The sequence below is a fragment of the Cyprinodon variegatus genome, unplaced genomic scaffold (genome assembly GCF_000732505.1).
Source record: "Cyprinodon variegatus isolate N-32 unplaced genomic scaffold, C_variegatus-1.0 Scaffold391, whole genome shotgun sequence".
In the NCBI taxonomy this organism is placed as follows: domain Eukaryota; kingdom Metazoa; phylum Chordata; class Actinopteri; order Cyprinodontiformes; family Cyprinodontidae; genus Cyprinodon; species Cyprinodon variegatus.
In genome coordinates this window covers 283,878-304,616 of record NW_015150844.1, presented here as the reverse complement: position 1 = coordinate 304,616, position 20,739 = coordinate 283,878, and the positions used below count along the sequence as shown (strand labels likewise).

General features: G+C 39.1%; 1 protein-coding gene across 3 annotated transcripts in view; it reads right to left on the bottom strand.

Annotated features, from left to right (window-relative positions):
- LOC107092716 (striated muscle preferentially expressed protein kinase-like) overlaps positions 1 to 20,739 on the bottom strand; it is a 57,459-nt gene that overhangs the window by 3,760 nt on the left and 32,960 nt on the right. For 2 of the 3 annotated variants that reach the window (XM_015387325.1, XM_015387327.1), the window contains exons 12-38: positions 19,266 to 19,455; positions 18,951 to 19,180; positions 17,857 to 17,976; positions 16,360 to 16,464; positions 16,061 to 16,267; positions 15,855 to 15,978; positions 14,182 to 14,354; positions 13,595 to 13,707; positions 11,639 to 11,807; positions 11,424 to 11,517; positions 11,128 to 11,328; positions 10,964 to 11,021; positions 9,666 to 9,743; positions 9,358 to 9,530; positions 9,222 to 9,248; positions 8,973 to 9,125; positions 7,978 to 8,020; positions 7,808 to 7,876; positions 5,019 to 7,725; positions 4,772 to 4,921; positions 2,956 to 3,072; positions 2,598 to 2,765; positions 2,366 to 2,488; positions 1,900 to 2,064; positions 1,046 to 1,820; positions 696 to 935; positions 388 to 611 (exon numbers count right to left, since the gene is read on the bottom strand). In XM_015387325.1, the coding sequence (XP_015242811.1) occupies positions 388 to 611; positions 696 to 935; positions 1,046 to 1,820; positions 1,900 to 2,064; positions 2,366 to 2,488; positions 2,598 to 2,765; positions 2,956 to 3,072; positions 4,772 to 4,921; positions 5,019 to 7,725; positions 7,808 to 7,876; positions 7,978 to 8,020; positions 8,973 to 9,125; positions 9,222 to 9,248; positions 9,358 to 9,530; positions 9,666 to 9,743; positions 10,964 to 11,021; positions 11,128 to 11,328; positions 11,424 to 11,517; positions 11,639 to 11,807; positions 13,595 to 13,707; positions 14,182 to 14,354; positions 15,855 to 15,978; positions 16,061 to 16,267; positions 16,360 to 16,464; positions 17,857 to 17,976; positions 18,951 to 19,180; positions 19,266 to 19,455 (6,996 nt within the window). The remainder of the gene's footprint in view (positions 1 to 387; positions 612 to 695; positions 936 to 1,045; positions 1,821 to 1,899; positions 2,065 to 2,365; positions 2,489 to 2,597; positions 2,766 to 2,955; positions 3,073 to 4,771; positions 4,922 to 5,018; positions 7,726 to 7,807; positions 7,877 to 7,977; positions 8,021 to 8,972; positions 9,126 to 9,221; positions 9,249 to 9,357; positions 9,531 to 9,665; positions 9,744 to 10,963; positions 11,022 to 11,127; positions 11,329 to 11,423; positions 11,518 to 11,638; positions 11,808 to 13,594; positions 13,708 to 14,181; positions 14,355 to 15,854; positions 15,979 to 16,060; positions 16,268 to 16,359; positions 16,465 to 17,856; positions 17,977 to 18,950; positions 19,181 to 19,265; positions 19,456 to 20,739) is intronic. The other variant, XM_015387326.1, reaches the window with a different exon arrangement.

Genomic DNA, 20,739 nt, shown 5'->3' with positions numbered 1-20,739 from the left:
TAAGTGCCAGTGACGTTTCTCTCCTTAAAGTTTAAACCTTTAAACTTTTAAGTTTAGGCTTAAAATGTTCCCGTCTAATAAAGCTTATAGTTAGAGTGGCTCAGGTTAACCTGAGCTATTTCTATACTTCTGCTGCTATGGGCTTAGGATGCTGGAGAACATAGGGACCACTTTTCATTTGATTTCTCCAATTCTATAGTGTTCCACAGTCAAACCCCTAACTTTACATTCTCTGTTCTATTTCTCGTTATTGTGGCTTCATTTAGTCTAGTCCTGTTTACCTGTAACCTTAGATTATAGATGATAAAGCTGGGCCTGTTTTTTTAGTGCAAAGTCCTGTTTCTCTGCTAATCATAGCTATGGACTAGACTTTGAGTAAACACTTACACATGTATTCCAGTGTTCCAATTGGAGGGCTGAACTGCTTAAGAAAGAGAGGGTTGTACATTTGAGCACTTCCAAAGTCAATTATCTTGACGAGGTTCATGTGCGTCACTATGATGTTATCTGGTTTGATATCCAGGTGCAGGATGCGGCGAGCATGTAGGTAGTCTAGACCCTGAAGAATCTGCACAATGTAAGTTACCACATCATCCTCAGAGTAACGGAACCTGAGAATAACAAAAATACAACTCATTAAAGCATTCTGGGTAGAAAGACTTTACTCTAGGTTTGACATGGAGCTAGTCACTGACCTTTCTATGAGGCTGTAGAGCAACTCCCTCCCACTGCAGTACTCGGAAATGAGCACCAGGTAGCGTGGTGTAACATAGGCCTCGTGTAGAGCCATAATCCTGTCATGGTGAAGAGATTTAAGGATATCATACTCCTGAAGCACTGCCTGCTTGGTGTCTGCCTCATAAGGAACAATCTTTGCCATGAAGAGGTTGCCTGTGGCATTTTCACGACACTCCCGGATCACACCAAACCGACCCCTGTTGAAGAAATAAATCTCATTAGAACCAGAAAGACAGCACTGAAATGGTTCAACAATGTTCAGTGAACGTTTGCCAGCATAGTTTCACACACCATGACATGGTCTTACCTTGCTTTCTCATCCATAAAGGTATACGGTTTCTGTGGAACTCCCTGGCGTAAAGATCCCTCCACTGGCTTTCCCAGTGGTGTCCTGCGTCCAGAAGGTGTGAGACGTCCGGATGGGGTGATCCGCCCAGTAGGGGTACTTAAGCTGTCCCCTCTCTGTAGAACTGGTGTGAGGCTCTGCACTATCACAACCGGTGGGGACATTGTCACAGAAGTGACTGAATGTGCTGTAGTTGTTGGAGTTGAAGCAGCTTGAGAAGTTGGGGTGGAACGAGCTGTTGCTGCTGGAACATACAGTGGCACAGAGGAAATAGGCTTCCCAATCTGAGAAGCAGCGGTTGAAACAGGAGAGGGTGGTTTGATGGTCATGGTGGGGGGTCCAACTACAGGACTCTGAGGTTTGGGTGGAACCACAGGTGGAGATGTAAGCTTTGCCTGGGGTTTGCTCATGCTGATACTGATCGAGGTTTTTGCTTTTGGTGATGTGACTTGCGCGACTGTTGTAAGCACTGGAGCTTGTTCAGCAGAGGGTGAGCTGGTGGGCACAGTTCCTGCAGTATGTCCAGGACTGACCTCAACTGGCTTGATAGTTACAGGAGATGGAGACTTAGCCACTGACGAAACAGGAGCTGACACTGAAGTTACAGTTGTGGATTTACTGGGAGCTGGTTTGATGGGAGGCACTTTCATGGATGACATCATCACCATAGGTGGTGGAGGACTTGTGGCAGGAACAGTCTTAACAACTACAGAAGCACTGGTTTTTGCTGGTTCTACTAAAGATAATAGGAAGATGGACCTCAGAAACCTATATATCATAAAAATACATTAAAATACACTGATAAAGTAACATACCTGTGGTATCCAGAGTCACAACCTCTGACAGGTTGCTGTAGGGGCCCTGACCAGCTTTGTTGACACAAGCCACCCTGAACCTGAAGGAGGCCCCTGCTTGCAGGTCCGTGACATTGTAATAGCAATCTGCCACTCCAGTTGCCACTATCAGCCAGTTACTGTCACCTAAGAAAATACCAGAGGAACCAGAAAGATAACTTTAATAAAGACCAAACATTTTCTTTAGAAAAAAAGAGTTGTACGTAACAAAGTTGCTAACTACTAGTATTTGTAGAAAAATTATTTTAGTTTGGCACCAAGAGGGTGTAGTCTTCTCAGATAGTTTTTTCTCTGTAAACTGCAAGAGTAAATCTTACAACATTTTCCTAACATAACATTCACATTGACAGGGTTTTCTGTCTATGGATTTGCTGAATTCATCAAGGTAAAATAAGCTTTAAACTGTTGATTATGTAAGCCATAAAACCTTCTGTTCTTCTCTCTAGAGAGTATGTGCAAGGGGCCATGGTGTCAGAGGGTCGCCACACCACCAAAGCAGTGTTGTTATATTTCTGAGGAATCTCTGGGGTCCCAGGACGATTTGGCAGGCCTATACAACATACATAATCATTTAATTATTATCAATATTTTTAGTTCATATTTAGAATAGAGGTATTTCATAAAAATGTTTTGCATTCCAATAAATCTATTGTTCTTACAAGCAAGCGAGATGGTGCAAGAGCTGGATACAGAGGCCAGGGGGTTTGTAGCAACACATTCATACACCCCAGCATCTTTTTTGGTGGTTTGCATGATCATCAGCAGCTGTCGGCCATCGGGGCAGGAAATCATATTCATTCTTCCATCGATCTCTAAAGGCTTCTTGTCTGAGAAAAAAAATGTGCATGAGTATAAACATATCAAAATGAGAATATCTGTTACATTGCAACACAAGTCTACTTGGACACAAGACCTCAATGGGAGTTTCTGAAAATGCTATATAGAATACATTTGAATAGATTTTTAAATAATCACAACGTCTACTCATGGTTTATTAGTGAACATTTTTAGCCTTACCTTTTAACCAGGTGATGTGTGGGTGGGGACTTCCAGCAGGCAGACAGCTGAGGGTTACTGGGTCACCCTCCAAAAGGACATGATCTCTGAGCTTTATATGGAACACAGGAGGAAAATCTGGTACAGAAGGAAAGACCAAATTTAAACACAACCTCGATTGAAAAATTACTTTGAAAAATTACCTTTATTAGAAGCAAAATTAAGGCCCCGTCCACACGAAGACGAACCCTGGCCTAAATGCACAAGTTTTTCACCAAACCAGCCTCTCATCCACACGAAGCCGGCGTTTCGGGGGTCTGTAAACGATCTTTTTTTTATTCAGCCTTCAGAGTGGGAAGATTTCGAAACGCCGTTTTCGCGTTTCCATCTTTACGCTCTAACCGCATATTTTTTTTTTACACGCATGCGTCATAGCGTCGCCTCCAAACACGCATGCGCGACACATCACAACAACAATGGCGCCGTTGCTGCTAATGCTACTCACCCTGCTGTCGGGCTTACAACAGAATCTTCTTCTTCTGGAATATCTCCAGGAAGAACAGAGCAATATCGACGACATAGTTCAGCACCTGAGTTTGACTTAACCACGAAAATGGACCCGCAGGGCAACCATGTATAAATATTAGTGCCATGCCCAACATTTCGTCGCTTATTTTTGCTTTGGCACCACAGCGCCACTTACAGGCCTTGCATACATTTTGCAGCGTTTTCATGCATTCGTGTGGACGCTCACATTTATTTTACGTCTCCGTCTTTACGGCAAACGTTTTGGAAAATATCAGCGTTTCGTGTTCGTTTTGACTTCGTGTGGACGGGGCCTTAAACTTCCATCTAAAAGCAAAAAAAAATTTTTTTGAAATTGTTTTCAGACATGCAAAGTATATATACACTCTTTTCAAGACATTAATGGCAGCCATCACACTATTAAAAGCCCCTTTTATTATGAACCCTATTTATTTGCATGTCTTTGCCCCACTGAATTTGGATGACAATGGCGACGCATGGAAAACTATTGATCAAAACTGCCTAAAAAGATGAATATTAATTATCAGAAAGAAACATGGAGTGCAGTTTTGTTTTTCCACAGTTGTCAGAGAATAGCTCCTACTCTTCAGATAGCAATATCCAAACAACAATAAATCTAAAGACAGTTCATCAAACCTGCTCCCTAATATCAATTGTTTTGCCCTAAGGCATGTAAGAAGAACATGGTACTTTAAACATGGTTCTTCCTCTGCTGCATCAACATTTTTGAGTGTGGTCCTCCAAGTATTATAAATCTCTTCATTTTTCATAATTATGAAAATTTGTCCTCTTGATTTATCACCATACCTTAGGGAACAGACAGAATCTATTTGCATTACTCATTCAGGGGGCAAGAGTCTTGCTAAGGGACCAATTAGTGTCAAATCTGGGATTTTGCACCCTTTAAATAAGGTGAATGCTCTACTGTCCAACCAACAGAACACAAAATTCCCTGATATGGTATCTAGTGTTGTATATATATATATATATATATATATATACATGAATATATGTAAGCTGGCACAAAGGGTGCTAGCTTTGATTGGGTTACATCTTGAATCAACCATCACAACCACTGTCAGCTGTCCTATACATCTTTTGTTTTCGTTTCCCTTTGTATGTGCTTTGGGGATGTGATTTTAGGAGCGAATATTTTAATAAATAGAAATTTGGAAAAAAAAAAGAAGGAAATGGAAGGAAGTTTCTATTTTGTACTTATCTTTAAGCCTAGAGTTTTCTTTTTTTATATAAATACTTACAACTACAGTAGGACACAGCACCAACATCTTACCAGAAGCTAATTTGGAGTACTGGCGTGAACGTAAGGAACTATTGTCTCGAGAGATTGCAGTCGGTATGTCAGGCTGAGATACTGTTTTGTCTCGTCTCCCTCTTGTCAAGCCCCACCTATCCCATCTTGATCTCCGCTCAACCTCAATACCTTTACATAAAAGAATTACAAAAAGAACAGGATAGATTAGCTTTGATTGAATTATACCAAATATGATAAATCAAGAAGATAACTAGGTGTCCCATACCCTTTGATGTTTCGGATTTTAGGCTCGACATTGAGTCAAGTGACTCTGATGAGGCCCCATTACTGGCCTGAGTCAACAGCTGGTTTTGAGGAACAGTACCAGTCTTCATAGCACGACTCTCTGATGTTGACCGACGAAGCATTGAAAGAATTGGCGTTCTTTTTGATTCCTTATCTTCTGAGGCCCGTCTCTCTTCTGAGTAACTACGAATTCTTGTGGAAATCCCTGCCACAGTTGATTCAATCTTCCTCCGCATTGCCAACACTGGTGATTCATTAGGTTTCTTTACTTCCCTTTCTTCCACTGGTTTATCACTTTCTCCATCCATCTTTGTCATCTCTACCTCTTTCTTTTCCTGAGAACCCCGTCTGCCCAGAGTCCAAGAGAGCCGACGTCTTGAACCAGTGGTATCATCTTCTTTCAATAATTCATCAGTGCGCTCTGTCGACGGAGTTCTCTTCAAGCGCATAGAGAGTCTTCTCATGAAGCCTTGATCTTTTTGAGCTTCACGAAGGTCCTGGACCGATTTAGACTTTTCTTCAAGTCTCCTTGAGGCCAACTGTAATGGAGCACCAACTGGCCCAGGTCTGTATATCTCCTCGGATGTCTCTGTTGTAGCTTGGATTGTTGGTAATGAATCTTCATTCTTTGATCTTGATAGAAATTTCAGACCCCTTGAAAGGGAAGATTCGCGTTTTTTAAAGCGGGTCTCGAAGACCTCTTCAGAGGTCATATCTTCTAAGTCAGCTCCAGCTGATAGCTCTTGCTGTGATGATGTTTGTGTAAAGGACTTTGGTGGGCTAGGTTCTTTGGTGATCATTTCTGGTGATGCTACTCTAGAGTAGACTGCAGGGTGCTCAGTGGTTGACATGATTGGCTTCTGTGAGCCAGGTAAGCTGGATGATGTGATCTGTAGTGAAGATGCCTGAGATGTAGCTGAGGCTGAAGTAGTTGCTGGAACAACAACTGGAGTAGAAGGGGCTAGGGGTGATGGGTTGAGAGGCTGAAGGGTAGGCACTACGATGGTCTGCATTATACTGGCATAAGCTGACATTCTTCCATCTGGAAGAACAACTCGGGCAGGAAGTGTGGGTGTTATATATGTGGAAGTGACATCAACTGGGGGCTGGTTAATATTTTTTGTTGGTTTCATCATAACGGAATTTGTGCTTATGATCATCTCAGAAGACTTTTTTGGGGTACTTGTCTTTTCTACATCTTCTTTAAACAACTCAGCTGTGTGGTCAAGTCTTTTTTCATCTTCTTTTGCAAATTCTTGCTTTTCTTCATGCACCTTTCTTTGTTCTTCTTTCTCCTCTAACACTTTCTCTTCTGCTCCAGAGCTTTGGACCATATCAGGAGTTGTGGAAATTGTCTGGCCCACATTTTCTGTTTCAATCAATGGTTCCTCTGAAATACTCATGTCCTTCTCTGAGAATCCACTTGTGCTTGACCTTTCATCAAAATTTATGTCTGCAGTCAGTCCATCCATCTTTTCACTAATGCTATCATCTGTTCTGATCTCTTTTTCCATAAGGGAATCCTGACTCTCTGCTTTGGATTGCTTTTCTGGTATAGCAGGCTCTGGAGTATGTGGTTTTGGAGAAGATTCCCTTGGAGTCTCTGGACGTGAGTCTAACTTTGTTTGCTCTGTCAGAGCTGACATGGAAATAGCTTCTTTTAGCCGCCGTTCTTCTATTTGTGCAACAGGGATCTCCAGAGGGGCTCCTGATCTGCGATGTAAAGGTATGGGTTCTGAATCGCCCTGACTAAAAGAAGTGCTTTTACGTAAAACTTTAGTTTTTGGAACTTCGTCCCTTGCAAAGTCACTCGATGCAGCTCTAGTTAGTGGAGGTGGGCCAAGACGAACATTGCGAGAGTAGCGATCTGATGGTGTTGCTCGCTTTTCATCGCCCATCCCTAATGTCTCCAAAAGAGGTCCTCTCAGACCACTCATCTTGTTGTCTACAGAACCACCACGAAGCAGTCTTTGTCTCATTAGCTCCAATTTAAGAGCATAGTCTTCTTGACTCATCTTTGCAGTTCCAGGGCTGGTGCTCCTCCTTGGTAGTTCCATGGAGACAGCTTTCTTTAAAACTCTCCGTCCTTCTTCAGCATTTTCTACCGCAGCTCCTTCTTCTGGAGTAATCCGTAGCAGCAGAGCGCTATCAGCTGAACCACCCCGCCGTAGTTCCCCTCTTTTCCGGCCTCCTTCTACCTTGTCAGACTCCATGCTTGATCCTCTTTTAAGGGGTTTTCTTGATAGTTCTGATTTCCGGATCAATTCAGCAGGTGACTCTTCTGAAAAACCTTTGTCACTGTCTTCAGTAGAGCGTTTTCGAAGATGGCCTTTCCCTCCTGCCTCACTTCTTAATGTTTCCTGCTCCTGAGAGTAAAACTCCATTGCCTGCTGGCTATCAGAAGGTGATCCAGACCACTGACTTTTTTTATTCTCCTTTCCTGTTTCCTGTTCATTGGTCTGAATGTCATTCAGCGACATTCTTGATCCAGAGAAGTCCATGTTAAGTGGCATCGGAATAAAAGGAAGTTCATCAATATCTTCATCTGAATCAGAGGATGAAGATGGCAGAGGCGAGCCCTCTTTCTGGTGCCTTGGAACTGCAATGGAGGTGTGGTTCGAGGAATCATTCAACAACTCTGGTATGGATCTCATGACCATTTTTGATTTATAGCTGATAATAGAACGCTAAAAAGTAATCAACACAGCGTTAGAACATCAAAATATTTTTTGTAGGAAATGCATTATAACAAAGAAATACCTCCCTCACCTGCCATTTTCGACGAGAAGCAAACTTCTTCAGGCCCTCTGTACTGATGGTGTTTCCCTTGCTTAGTATCTGTACATCGCAACATTACATTTTACAGTAAATATCTAGAAATGGCTAAGGCTTTATACAGTCACCTGGAGCTTAAAGACAGATTATGTACTTGTGCTTACCTTGAACCATGGGTGTCTGAGACATTCCTGTGTATCTGGTCTCCTAAAAACAAATTATGCAAAGTTAAGTACAATTTTTGAGTTTCCTTGCTAACTTAAATTCTTTTTCTGAGCCTAAGATTATGTTTAAGTTTCTTCATGTTTGTTTGTAGAGATAGTATTATTGTGTTCTGCAAAAGATTAATTACAGAAAAAAATTACAGGACTCTGAACTATGGAAAACAAAAAAAAGTATTCAACTTGGATTAATTTTGCATGCGATTTATTTAACCGTCCCTTCCTGTGAGACCCATGAAAATGCTGAATTGCTGTGTAGTGCGACTAAAATAGACATGGGGTCTTTCTGGCTCAGAGCTACACAAGCCCTCTTACAGAAAATCCTGTTGGGTTTATTCATCCCCACCGACTCTCAGTTAGCTCGAACTCAAACCATATCAAACTGTATCCCTAAGCATATAAACCAAAACTTTTTATGTGTATCAGGTCTACATTCATAGGTAAAACCATCATGCTGTTATTTGAACTGTAGTTTTAGAAGTTGATGTTTTACTAAAAGCTATGAACAACCTCTTATAAAACACAACTATACAGTTTCTCTATACAAATTTAGATAAGCATCTAGCTGGAAAGAGATAAATTATTAATTTTTATTGATTTCGGATATGAAAATAATTTTTCATGTCATTTATAATAATCTCATTGTGTTTTTTTTTTATTATCAATCCGTATTATCTGTTTGAAACTTTTTTATTCAATGTTGAATTTGATCAAATACATTTATTTCAATTCATCTGATGTGCATATACATATCATATATGCTACTTATTTTTCCAACGTTTCCATCATTTACCAACAAAATCAAGTTCCAATGTTCAAGATTATTTTTTTATTATGCAACACAAATTCCTCATCTTTATCAATTTTCTCAGTTCAGAAAAGTGATTCAGGAATGCACCATATATGCTTTGAGATTAAAACTTAATAGCGTTACTCACAGTCTGTCTGTTACCAACAGCTTGATGATGAAGCCTTTAGCCTCTCGACAAAGATCAGCAAACATGTTCTCCTCAAAAGCCACATTATAGTTCCTGATGTTCAGCAAAGAGCTGCGGTCGCTCTCCCCGGCAAACGGGGAGATTCCTGTCAAGCTGATAATAAAGGAAGTTAACAAAATCATTTGAAAATCCGGGTGTTGCATATGAGAAAGAATGCTGAAATTTAAGCCTGATTTAGGATTTACTTACCACAGGTAGGTTATAACACCTATAGGCCTAAAAAACAAAAAACAAAAAAAAAAACAAAAAAAAAAAACGTAAAGTGAGTTTTTTTTAAGAGCATTAAGGATTTATTATGAAATGTTTAACAAGTAAGAACCTCTACCATATGTCAGTAGCTTTCGAAACAGGTGTTTGGTTGACGATTTCTGGAGCGACAAATTCGGGTGTGCCATATTTGCAATACTGAGCCTCATCAGGCGTGACCTCCAGAGCGTTTCCAAAATCACATAAACGAATCTGATCACTTTGGAGATCTGCCATGAGGATGTTATCAGGCTAGAAATAAAATAAACCAACAAAATGATGATACTCTGAAAGAAGTATTAATCTATGAAAGAAATCTGTGAAATTATTGATGATATTTTATGAGAACTTGAAACAGAGGAAAAGACAAATATCAACAGAATCTACCTTTATATCAAGGTGAATGATGTTCAGATGATGAAGGTAGTCTAAGCCCTCCAGTATCTGTCGAATGCATGATCGCACCTGTTGAACAGAAAAAGCAACAATTCATTACATAATTATCTTGCAGGGTGGAGGTGGTGGGTGCATTGGCCAGGGAGAGAGGGTTGCCCTGCTTCTCACTCTGCTCCTCTTTGGTCTGCAACCCGCTGCTGCTCCTGTGTCTGATTAATAACCTACTTCAGTAGGCGGCATGTGGCTGTGCCACTTACAAACTCAGGCCTCCATGTGGAAAACTTACAATCAAATACACCCATTCTACACAAACGCATTGATGAAACATACTAATAATGTAAATAGTAAGTATGCAGGTAACCATATGCCATGTTTGGTATGTCTGGAACTCAACAGAAGACATAAACCAAAGACAAAGACAGAAAGAAAGTTGCACCAAGACAAAGGAATTGAAAGTCAAAGAACATTAATTTGGAAAAAAAAAATCTGGCGCCTTGATTCATTAAGAGTTGAAAAGAGCTTATTTTCTCTTTCTAGTTTTTGTTTTTTTTCCTGAGATCTAGCTTCAGCATCCGTTTCAGTATTAAAAAGAAAACTTTTATCTGACTTAAGAGTAATAAGTTTGGATATTTTGCTTGAATTGACACAAATACCAGAGATGGGAAGCTTGCCACATATTGAATATGGACTCTGATCTTACTGTAACTCCCATCCAAAGGTAAATGTTCTGAATATTTTATAATATCTGCAAATGAAGCCCCATCTAATAAAATCCTCTTGATTTATAATAAGCATTTAAGTCTAAATGAAAAAAAAAAGGATTTAAATCTGTTGTGATTGTTCTCTTGAAGAAGATCTATCTACATTTTATTTTATGTTTTTTATTTTTTCCTACTTGCTTTGATTCTGTTTTATCTTCCTGTATTTTAATCATGTAAAGCACTTTGCATTGTCTTTGCACTGAATTGTGCTATACAAATAAATTTGCCTTGCCTTGCCTTGCCTTACAAAGTGTTAAACTCATATTCTCCTGAGGTCACTTTTTATTGTTTCTATCACTGGCACCTTTAAGGAGATACTAAGTATTTAGTGCGGATTGCGTCTTGCAAACAGCGCTGCTGGTCTTTCAAAATCAGACTTCATTTTTCATTGCTGCAACTTATCAGAACTAGCAGCAAGCTGTGGATCAAATGGACAAAAACTGAATCTCTGGTTAACAAGCTTTTTAAAACCCATATAGTAACTAGTATAGTGAATATTTGCTGTATAATAACCAGCTCAGGACTTACGTCAGACTCCAGGATTGTAGATTTTCTGATGAATCTGTCCAGAAGCTCCTCCTGGCATCTTTAAGCATGAATTAAGGATATCACTGCCCTTTTTCAGACTGTAGACCTAACTCATGTTAAATAAGTTTTGAATTTAGTGTATTTTGGCTTCTTAGTAAGGATACATCGCTGTGATGATGATGACCGTGTTCTTCTTCTCAAACGCATCATGGAAATACAGAACCCTCTCATGGTCCAGCTTGGAGAGCAGTCTCATTTCTCTCAGAGCAGAGTCTTTCTTCTTGGCTCGACTGGAGATGAATTTTGCAGCGTACTCTGTTTTGGTTGCCTTTTCCTTCACTCGTTTGATGTAGGAAAATGCACCCCTGTGGGTAAAGAAAGCAGCAGAGAATGTGTCTCCAGCTACACTTTAAAATGACTATCCCAAATACAGACATATGGTTTAAATAGCTCTCTTTACCTTCCAATTTCCTTAAAGATGTCATAATAATCAGTCAATCTGCGCATCTTCCGCATGTAACTCCCTTCATCATCCATGGATTCCTCCCTCTTAGCTGCACAGTCCAACAGGAAAAAAATAAAACAATCCCAGTAAATAATTTTCAGTTGACTGAAAGTAACACTGCTGACTGCTGTAAGCCGTTTTTTAAAATGGTTTTATGTTTCAGACGTTACCCTCATGAACAGTGAGCTCAGCTTTACAGGACACAGATCCTGCCAGGTTTCGGGCGGTGCAGGTGTACACCCCAGAGTCTTCAGGATGAGCATTTAGGACCACCAGGGAGCATTCATTATCATCATAGACAAAGGTGTAGTGACTGCTCTCTGACAGCAGGGTGTCCCCCTGAAATGAAAAATACTTATTTTTACCAAAATCCTAAGTAAATTGTTATACAAGTAGTTTTGTAAGCTTATATACTTATTTATCAATATAAGTTTTGCTGTATATTAAATTCAGATAATGCTGTCCATAATAAATCTCAGCTCTATCATTTTAATAAGGCAAAGCTTTATCTTTTATTGTGGCAGTATAATCTGCTAAACATTTCACAAACAGGTTTATAAAGTGTCTTAATTTTGTGTGCTGAAAGCCCTAAAAAGAAAAGGTGGCGAGGTATCTGGACGGAGACATGGCTGAGCAAACGTAAGTACAGTACTATGGTCTGTCAATTTTACAGAAATAACTTAATTTCACTCGCACCCCCACAATGCTTCTGTGTTTTCATCTGAGAGCAAGTTGTTTAATTTTCTCCCTATGTCACGATTCCTGTTCGGGAGGTAGTCATGAAAGGCTGATCGTCCCTCAATATCACGTGTATACTACATGACGCATGATCAGGCTGAAAGTTGGCACAATCGAAAAATTCTTGCATGACTCGAGAATCGCGCCGAAAAGGGCAGAAAATCATAGTGTATGCCCGGCTTTATACAGCCAAAAGATAATAACAACTTAGCTTAGCCCCGCCCCCAATGCAAAAACAGTCCCAGCTTGTAGTTACATCGTAGCTGAAGAAACTCAGTGACACTGCATCATCTCTCTTTGAAAAAAATGTTGAATTTTACTTTTAATGTTTGACTTTTTTATCTTCGAATATTCAAAATGTCTGTGTTTATCTTTTCAGTTTTTCAATTTTCAATGCCAAATCTCACATTCGATGTCAATGCAAGATGTCTCTGATTTAACTCCATGTGACAGCCCCTTTAACGTAAAATTCAACTAAAGCACATTTCAGTTATATACCTGACCTTAGAGTATTTAGCACTTTTAAAATGTGATTCATTACTTTATCTTGTAGCACTTAAACATAAAAGCTAACTTATCTTAGCTAGTTATAAAATTGGAAAAGACAAAAGCACACGAAGTTTAGGTAAGTCAGGAAAAGAAAAGATGACACCTTGTAAAACCATGAGGAGCTAAGCTGTATGTGAGGTTTATCTTCACCACGCAGTGAGGAGGATGGTATGGAGGTAAAAACATCCCGCTGGTGGAGAACTGCAGCAAAATCTCCATAACAACCCTTTATTTTAAGACTTTTGTACACATCTTTACAGGGGAAACCGACGGCTGTGTAGGATGCTGTGAGTGGCAAAGATATCTTCAAGATTTGTTCTCAGCCACTTTTCCAGTAATCTTGTTTACTTTTCACAGTGTTCTATTATGAATGTCAAACTCTATGTTTGTCCATAATAATACCGGTATAAGGAACAGATCTACCTACTTGAATTAAATATTTTTTTACGCAAATCTTTAGCTTGATTGACATAAAAACTGGAAATTAGACCTTCCAAAATATTCTCATTCATTATAAAACGTAAGCTTTTGGGGTATATTTATTGTTTTCTTAATCTACTTTACAATGGCATCCCTTCTTATTCAAGACTGCTCATAATTTGGAATCTTTCTGGGTGAGCTTTAAATAACTTTCAAATACTTTACAAGCTGAAGCTTTTGTTTGTCTTAACTTTCTTTTAGCTTTTAGTATAGATCCATAAATGATTATAAATCGTCAGCCAAAAAAAAACAAAACAATGATACTGTTGCAAACCAATTTCAGCTACGATTAAGGTTCTTGTATTGAGGTGCGATGTATTCTCTATAAGTTAATTTAGTACATGAAATTGGGTCCAAACCTTAAACCAGAGGATGTCAGGGACAGGTTTACCCTCCACAACCACAGCAAAGCGAGGAGTCTCCCCAGTGCAAACGTCCAGGTCTTCCATGATTGTCTCAAATGTTGGTGGAGCTGTGGACAGAGTTTAGCATCCAACACAGCCTTATGAATCATGCAGAAGGCCGGTGTTCTGTCAGATCAGCATACCCCATCAGACCAGCATACCCATAGTCAATACACATGAGCAAGACATCAGATTTGCGTTTATTCCTTTAGTTTTGCACCAAAAAATACACTTTAAACTTACTCAATGGGCGAATATACCGTTAGTTATGTCCCAAAAAAACTATTTAAAGTGAGATCGCCATAGGCTTAAAAAAACACAAAAAAATAAGTAATTAAATAGTTTTTTTGTACATGACTAAAGGGATACACGCCTATCTAGGTAGTTTAAAGCATATTGTTTGTACAAAACTGAAGGGATAAAAGGTGATAAACTAAAGAGATAAACGCATTATGACTATGGGTATGCTGGTCTGACTGGGTATGCTCATCTGACAGATCACCGGAGGGCTCTAGAGCCAAACAAAGAAATATCTTTCCTACCAGCCGTTTCCAGCCTGAAGCTGCAGCTGTCACTTCCAAACTCATTGGTGGCCACAAAGCTCATCTCACCAACATCCAAACTCTTAACTTTCAGCAGCTTGAGTGTATGCTGGTCGTCATCTGGCATCCCCATCTCATACATTCCAGGCTTGTTTGCCAGAGTTACACCTTTCCTGTAGTCAAGATTGTTTTAATCAGGACGGAGCTGGCAGAAGAAACTTCACAGGTATGTTTCCAAGTCAACAAAAGGCACAATTTTTAAAAACAAAAATGCAGAGCAATGGGTGGCTGTGCTACGGGTGGTCAAATAAGAATGTGAGTGGAGTGGTTAACAGATGAAAACTATACTTTTTTTAAATGAGGAAATAGTTTGAGCTAAGGGCAGTATGGGAGTGGCTGTAAAGCAAAGTTAAGGTGCTAAGCCATGAAGTTGTAGCAGTAATCATCTGTTATCATTTGTAATCATCTATAAAGTCTAGTATAATGATTTAACATTAGTTAGTCAGTCACACACATAACCTTAAAGCTACCGGGGAAAAAAACAATAATTTTGAAGAGAAGGATTAGAAAAATAGAAACTGTATAAAAATTTGACAAAAGGGAGTTTGCCCTTATGACTTGTCCTAAATAATAATTTGGCATAATAAGTCCAGAAAAGTTCCAGAAATGCTTCATAGAGGTGGCCAGATGGGGCCAATAAAAATCTTGGGGTGGCACACTGAAACTTAAATCCATGATTTCAGGGTTTTAATCTATTATTGTGTTAAACCTGCCTGTCGAAATCATAAAGACTTAAGGAAACACCTACTGATGTCTTGGTTTATTGTGTGATTATTAATGTTAAGTCGCTGGCTGTGCATAATGGGAAGAAATGCTAAACTGATGCTACTACAATTAACACTGGTGAGTGGGGTGGCCAGTACGGTAGCCAGGGAATTGCACAAGGTGGCCACCCCTGACTAGCCCCTGGTGGTGCCACTGCTCTGAAGCGACATGACTTTTACTTTAAGCAACTGGACTTACTTTCACCAACTCCTGACTCAACTTAAATACTGTAAACCAAAATAGGCCAATCATCATTTATCATTACCAGATAAAAAATTAAAGGATCATGGTTTTTCTGCAGCCAATCACCTAATTTTTGATGTTTTATAAACACACAACAGTATTCAAATTCAACATTGTGTGAATAAAATTGCGAGGTTTTTATGATTTGTTTTTTGGATCAAATTATTTTTAAACTCTTTGCATGCGATTGCATCAACCATCCTTGCTTCCTCTTTCCAGCTTATATCATTCTAATATTCTTACTCCTACCACTCCATATATATTAACATGCACAGACACCCTCTCCCCATTATCTGTCATTAAATCAATTGGTCCTATGTGGCCAAAACGACTGCAGAAATAATTGCTTATGAGTTTGCATATGCAACCAGCTTTAGATTTGCTGGTTGTCGTTATTTTACTGTACAATTGGATTTGCACCTGATTTGTAGACGAGCTTCAAGCATGCTAACAAATTTGCAACCGTATTTGTACAGGTAAATGCAGTGAAGCTCAGACCCTGACTATTTATTATATAATCTAAAGGAATGTAGTATTGGGATGCGGAACAACTACGTTTCAATTTGCTGTAATAGGAAATGCATTGAAGCATTAAAAAGTCCTACCTTTTCCAGGTGATGGCAGCGTTGACATGATTGAGATTGATGGAGATTGTGACTGACTGGTTTTCAATAGCATACACAACGTCTGGTTTATCAATAATCACTGGAGCTTCCTGAAGGTGTGGACCTTAAATTAACCAAATAAAGCATTTATTATTCCAGTATCAAACACAGATGGATTACTGGATAACAGGAAGTCTAGACTCTACCTCTGTCCAGGAGCTGAACCGGATCCGTTGCCGGAGAGGGTTTGCTAAAGGCTTTAGACGTTATGGTCAGGACCCTGAATGCATAGCGCACACCTTTAGAGAGGGTGGTGATGGTGTAGGTTGTCTCTTTTAGACCAGAGGCGATTATAATCCACTGGATGGAGCCCAGAGCTTGCTGTTGGATGGCATACATCAGGGAACTGGGATCTAGGTGAGATAGACATCACTTAAACGTCCTTTTCTGTACATAAGTTGACTGTTAGACCACTGTGTTCATTGGCCAGCAGTCTCCTACATACCAATGGAAGGGTCCAACCTTCTGGGTTTCTTCCAGCTCAAAGTGATGGTTTTCCCAGTGATGTTCTCAATCACTGGAATTCCATCAGGAGGATCAGGGAGAATATCTGCAAATGACAAGACTTAATGGGCATGGCTCCAGGAAGAAGACAGGGTGACGACGCATTCCACCTGTCAAAATCCTAGTCTTCTCCACCATTAGAGCAAAATAAATACCTTAAGGCAAAAGTACACTATAAACCAATGACAAACATTTCCACCAGTTCCAGCAAATTTGTCCACTGTCAGATCAATAAAGTCAATCAATCAATAAACCATGGTAAGATTTTAAAAATTAAGACTCAATAAAACAGATTTTGAAACATGAGACAGGGTGCGGTTGATGGTGGAGCTTCAGAAAGTAGGACAGGGAAATTTAATTTGGAGGAAGTATATGAAGAATATTTTATAGATCCGGTGAAAATTTAAATTGTATACTTTTTAAAACTTATTCTTACTACAAAAGAAACCTGTGTGGATCTACAATGCAAAAACAATCTAGAAATACGGTAAGTAAAAAAATTCTTAAATTAAGTGTATTTTCCCCTAATTTGAGTAGGTAAATTAGATGATTTGCAAATGGAATTCGTTTTTTACTCTAAAGATAAGATAATTAGATAATATGCACTTGAAATAAGACAATGCAATCGTTTTTTTCTTATTTTAAAAGTAAATGTGTGTATTGGCAGTGTCTCATTTACCTCAAGAAAAAAAATTCCTTATTTTAAGAAAAAAAAAAAGGCCTATTTATATTTCATTTTTTTTTGCATTGCAGGGGTATGGTCCACATGGATCAATTGCCTTCATGGTTTTCTGATGTTTTAAAGGAAACTTTTTATAAATACCTTATTTTTAGAACCAGAATTAAGTTTAATTGGCTATGATTTTACAGATTTTAAATATATTTATTCATAAACGGCATAACGACAGCAGCTAGCTGGTAGTCTAAAGAGTTCAGCGGGATGTTTGTTGCCCTTTTTTTGTGTCCTTAAGCCTATAGTCTAGTACCTGAACACTTTTGGTTTATTGAGTCTCTAAGCCTAACCTCCACAACCACAGAACTGAACCAATGATGTTTCAAAACAGAAAGAAAACAAGTTTAAAACTGGATCTTTAATCATACAGTGAGGTTCTCTATAATGACTCAGATATCCTAAAATAATTTCCTTTTGAACAAAGGAATTTTTACATGGTTGTCATTTGCTTAAAAGGGGGTTTTTGGGGCACGGAGCATCATTTAATGGTTTTTTGTGTGTTTCAAGCATTTGCAGCAAAATATGGTGTCATGATGTGGTTTAAGGACTGAACTGACCTTCAGAAAACAAGGAAAACATTGAATAAAGACTACTTTGATAGATCATAGAAACATATGACTGCTTGTAATGAAAATATAAAGACAAGAGAGCCAGATTATATTGATTATTTCCTGAGATGTCAGACGAAAAACTAAAGATAATTACCTGTAACATAGAGATGTGCATAGCAGGTGGCCTTTCCCACTTTATTGGCGATCACACTCTTATAAACTCCACCATGAGCGTGACACACAGAGCGGATGACCAGGCTGTGAACGTCACGGACTGCAGAGGGAAGAACAGACTGGGATGAGGAGAGGCTGAAAATTGGGTCCAGTTTCTGCAGGAATAGAACTGTAGGTTGCATATAAAGTGGCTCTCGTTTTCTCAAAACGGAGACTTTATTTTGAGTGGCATTCAAAACTATTCAAAGCTCCTTTGTAGTTGTTATTTCTGCCAACAGGTGGCAATTTGAATGGATTCCATGGGAATAAACAACTAATAAAGGAAAATATGTAAAGTTTCGACACTTTATACGAATGAAAATCTGATTAGTGTGGCATACATTTACATTCAACCCCCTCCAAATCAAATGCAGTCCAAGATGAAGTCACCCATCTCACTCTAAGTCCTGTTTCCAGTTCACCACGAGCCATAAACATGAGGATGGGGCTCTAATCAGATGAAACCAAATAGGAACTTTTGCTTAATGTGCATCTTAACACAGCTCATCGCTATGACGCAACTTCCCTACAGTACAGCATGGTGGTGTCAGCATCATGTTGGGAGAATGTTTTTCTTTAGGATAGGAAGAAATACTGGTCTTATTTGATAGTTTGGTGGATGGAGCTAAATGCAGGATATTCATAGAGAAGAACCAGTTAAAGACTTTTTTTAAAACTTCCTGCACGACAGCCACTTGAAACATACAGCTAAAGACACAATGGAAAAGCTCTTTATGCAATCTGACTGAGATTTGGTTACTTTGCAAAGAACAATTACCTCTATAAATGTGCAAAAAAACTAAAAATGATATGAAAGGAGCTTAAATACAAATTTAAGCCGTGCTTTTAAGGTTAACCTGCAAAAAACTGTTGGAAATAGTTACATACTGCTTTTAGATGTTTTATCACATGAAATCCCACCAAAATGATTTTATCTCGCAGACAGCATTAAAAGTAGGTGAAACAAAAACATTTTGAAGGATATAAAACAGAGCATTGGAGCTTTGAGCATCATGCACATGTTGGTCCGCCTACACTGCGTCATCTTTCTATCCTCCGTGCTCTCTATCCTCTTCCCGTTATGGAACCAGGTGATGGTAGGATATGGCAAACCGGCCACTTTGCACTTCAGCACAGCTTCTTTTCCCTCAATCACATCCAGGTCGTAGAGAGGTTTGATGAAGTCGGGCATAGTGAAGCGCTCCAATTCGTTCTCTGGGACCTCTGGCTCCTCTGGGATGGATGGCATCTTCTCTAGTTTGGCCCTGAAAGGAAGAAGGAAAAACATTTCAATGAAAATATTTTCAGTTAAAAGACATTATGAGTTCGAGGCAATTACCATCCTCTTACATCTGAGAGGAGATGGCTGGCCGTGGTTCTTGTATATAGAGTTCAGCAGAGTTCTCGGCTTCTCCATGACTGTTTCGAGCTCTGATGGTGTAGAAACCCTCGTCGTCGTTGGTCACGTGGGAAATAATGAGAGAATGACGGCCGCCCTCCTGGACAATCCTGATGTCCTCGCTTTCCATAAGCGGCTGATCTGAAGAGAAAAGGCAGAGTGTGTTTGAACCAGAGAGTCCGGAGAGGATTGGTTCATTAAAGTTTCTGATCATTAAGCATTTTTGATATCAGACACTGACAAACACAGTGAATGCATATTTAAGGCCATAACACAGCATCTCAACTAAGTTCAAGCCTTTATTGAAGATAATCAAAAAAGATATATATTAAAGTATTTTGCATGCTTAAAGACTTTATTTATTTTTTTTTTTAAGGTGGATTTGTTTCTGTTTTTTTGGATCATTGTCATGCTGCATAAACCAAGGGGGCTACATAAGGCACAAACCAGCAGCTGCATTTTCTGGTAGAAAAAAGATTTCATTATTTACAGCAAATGTTCCAGATCCAGAGGCAGCAAAGCTGTCACATACCATGACACAACCGACTTCATTGTTTAATATAGGTAGAAGTTATTTATTCAAAAGGCTGTGTTAGTTTTACACCTCACACCTTAAAATAATGTAGATACTTTGGGATCTTCAAGATAATACTAAGCTAATGAGCTGTCCAGTGTGCAGCAAATATGCAAAAGAGAACAGACATGATTCATTTGTCACTGGCTGTCAATCTATGAAACTGGAGGGCATCCGTAAACACAAACGCAGTAAATTTCACTTTCACTGCATGTTCATGTCCCAGGTTCAATCGAAACCACCCATGCAACAGCAACTGTGAGTGCGCAGATGACTATAGCAACACAAACGCTCAAAGATGAAAATATTGTTTTTGCATTGCCCATGCCACCGGAATTAAGGCTACTCTTTTATTTATGGACAATTTAACAAAGGAAATTAGTTTCCTGTTTTTTGAATGGGAAGAGATGGAAGCCATGTGGTATTAAATGGAAAGAAACAAGCCATACCACATTTAAATGTAGACAAACATTACTTCCTGCTAGCTAGCTGTAATAGTGTTTACATGCACAAGAAGCCCAGTTTAAAATGATTAAAGTTATTCAACATTAAACAAGCTGATCTGTGACAATGTCACTTAACCAGTCAGCGGTACACGGTCGTCTGATATCGCTCAAAGCAACATCACAGTACTTACTTCCAACTATTCTAAATGGATCAATGCGAATCGACCCATAGCCTTCGAGATACGATGTGCTTTTTGTGATCATAGATCCTACTCCCTGTTGTCAGAGGGGTCAAGTGATATATTAATTTGTCTGTTGTGACAGTTATCAGTGCTGCTAGTTTAAATGAGTTCAGAAAAAAAAATGCTGATAATCTTTATTCCAAGATTTAAGACAAAACCATTA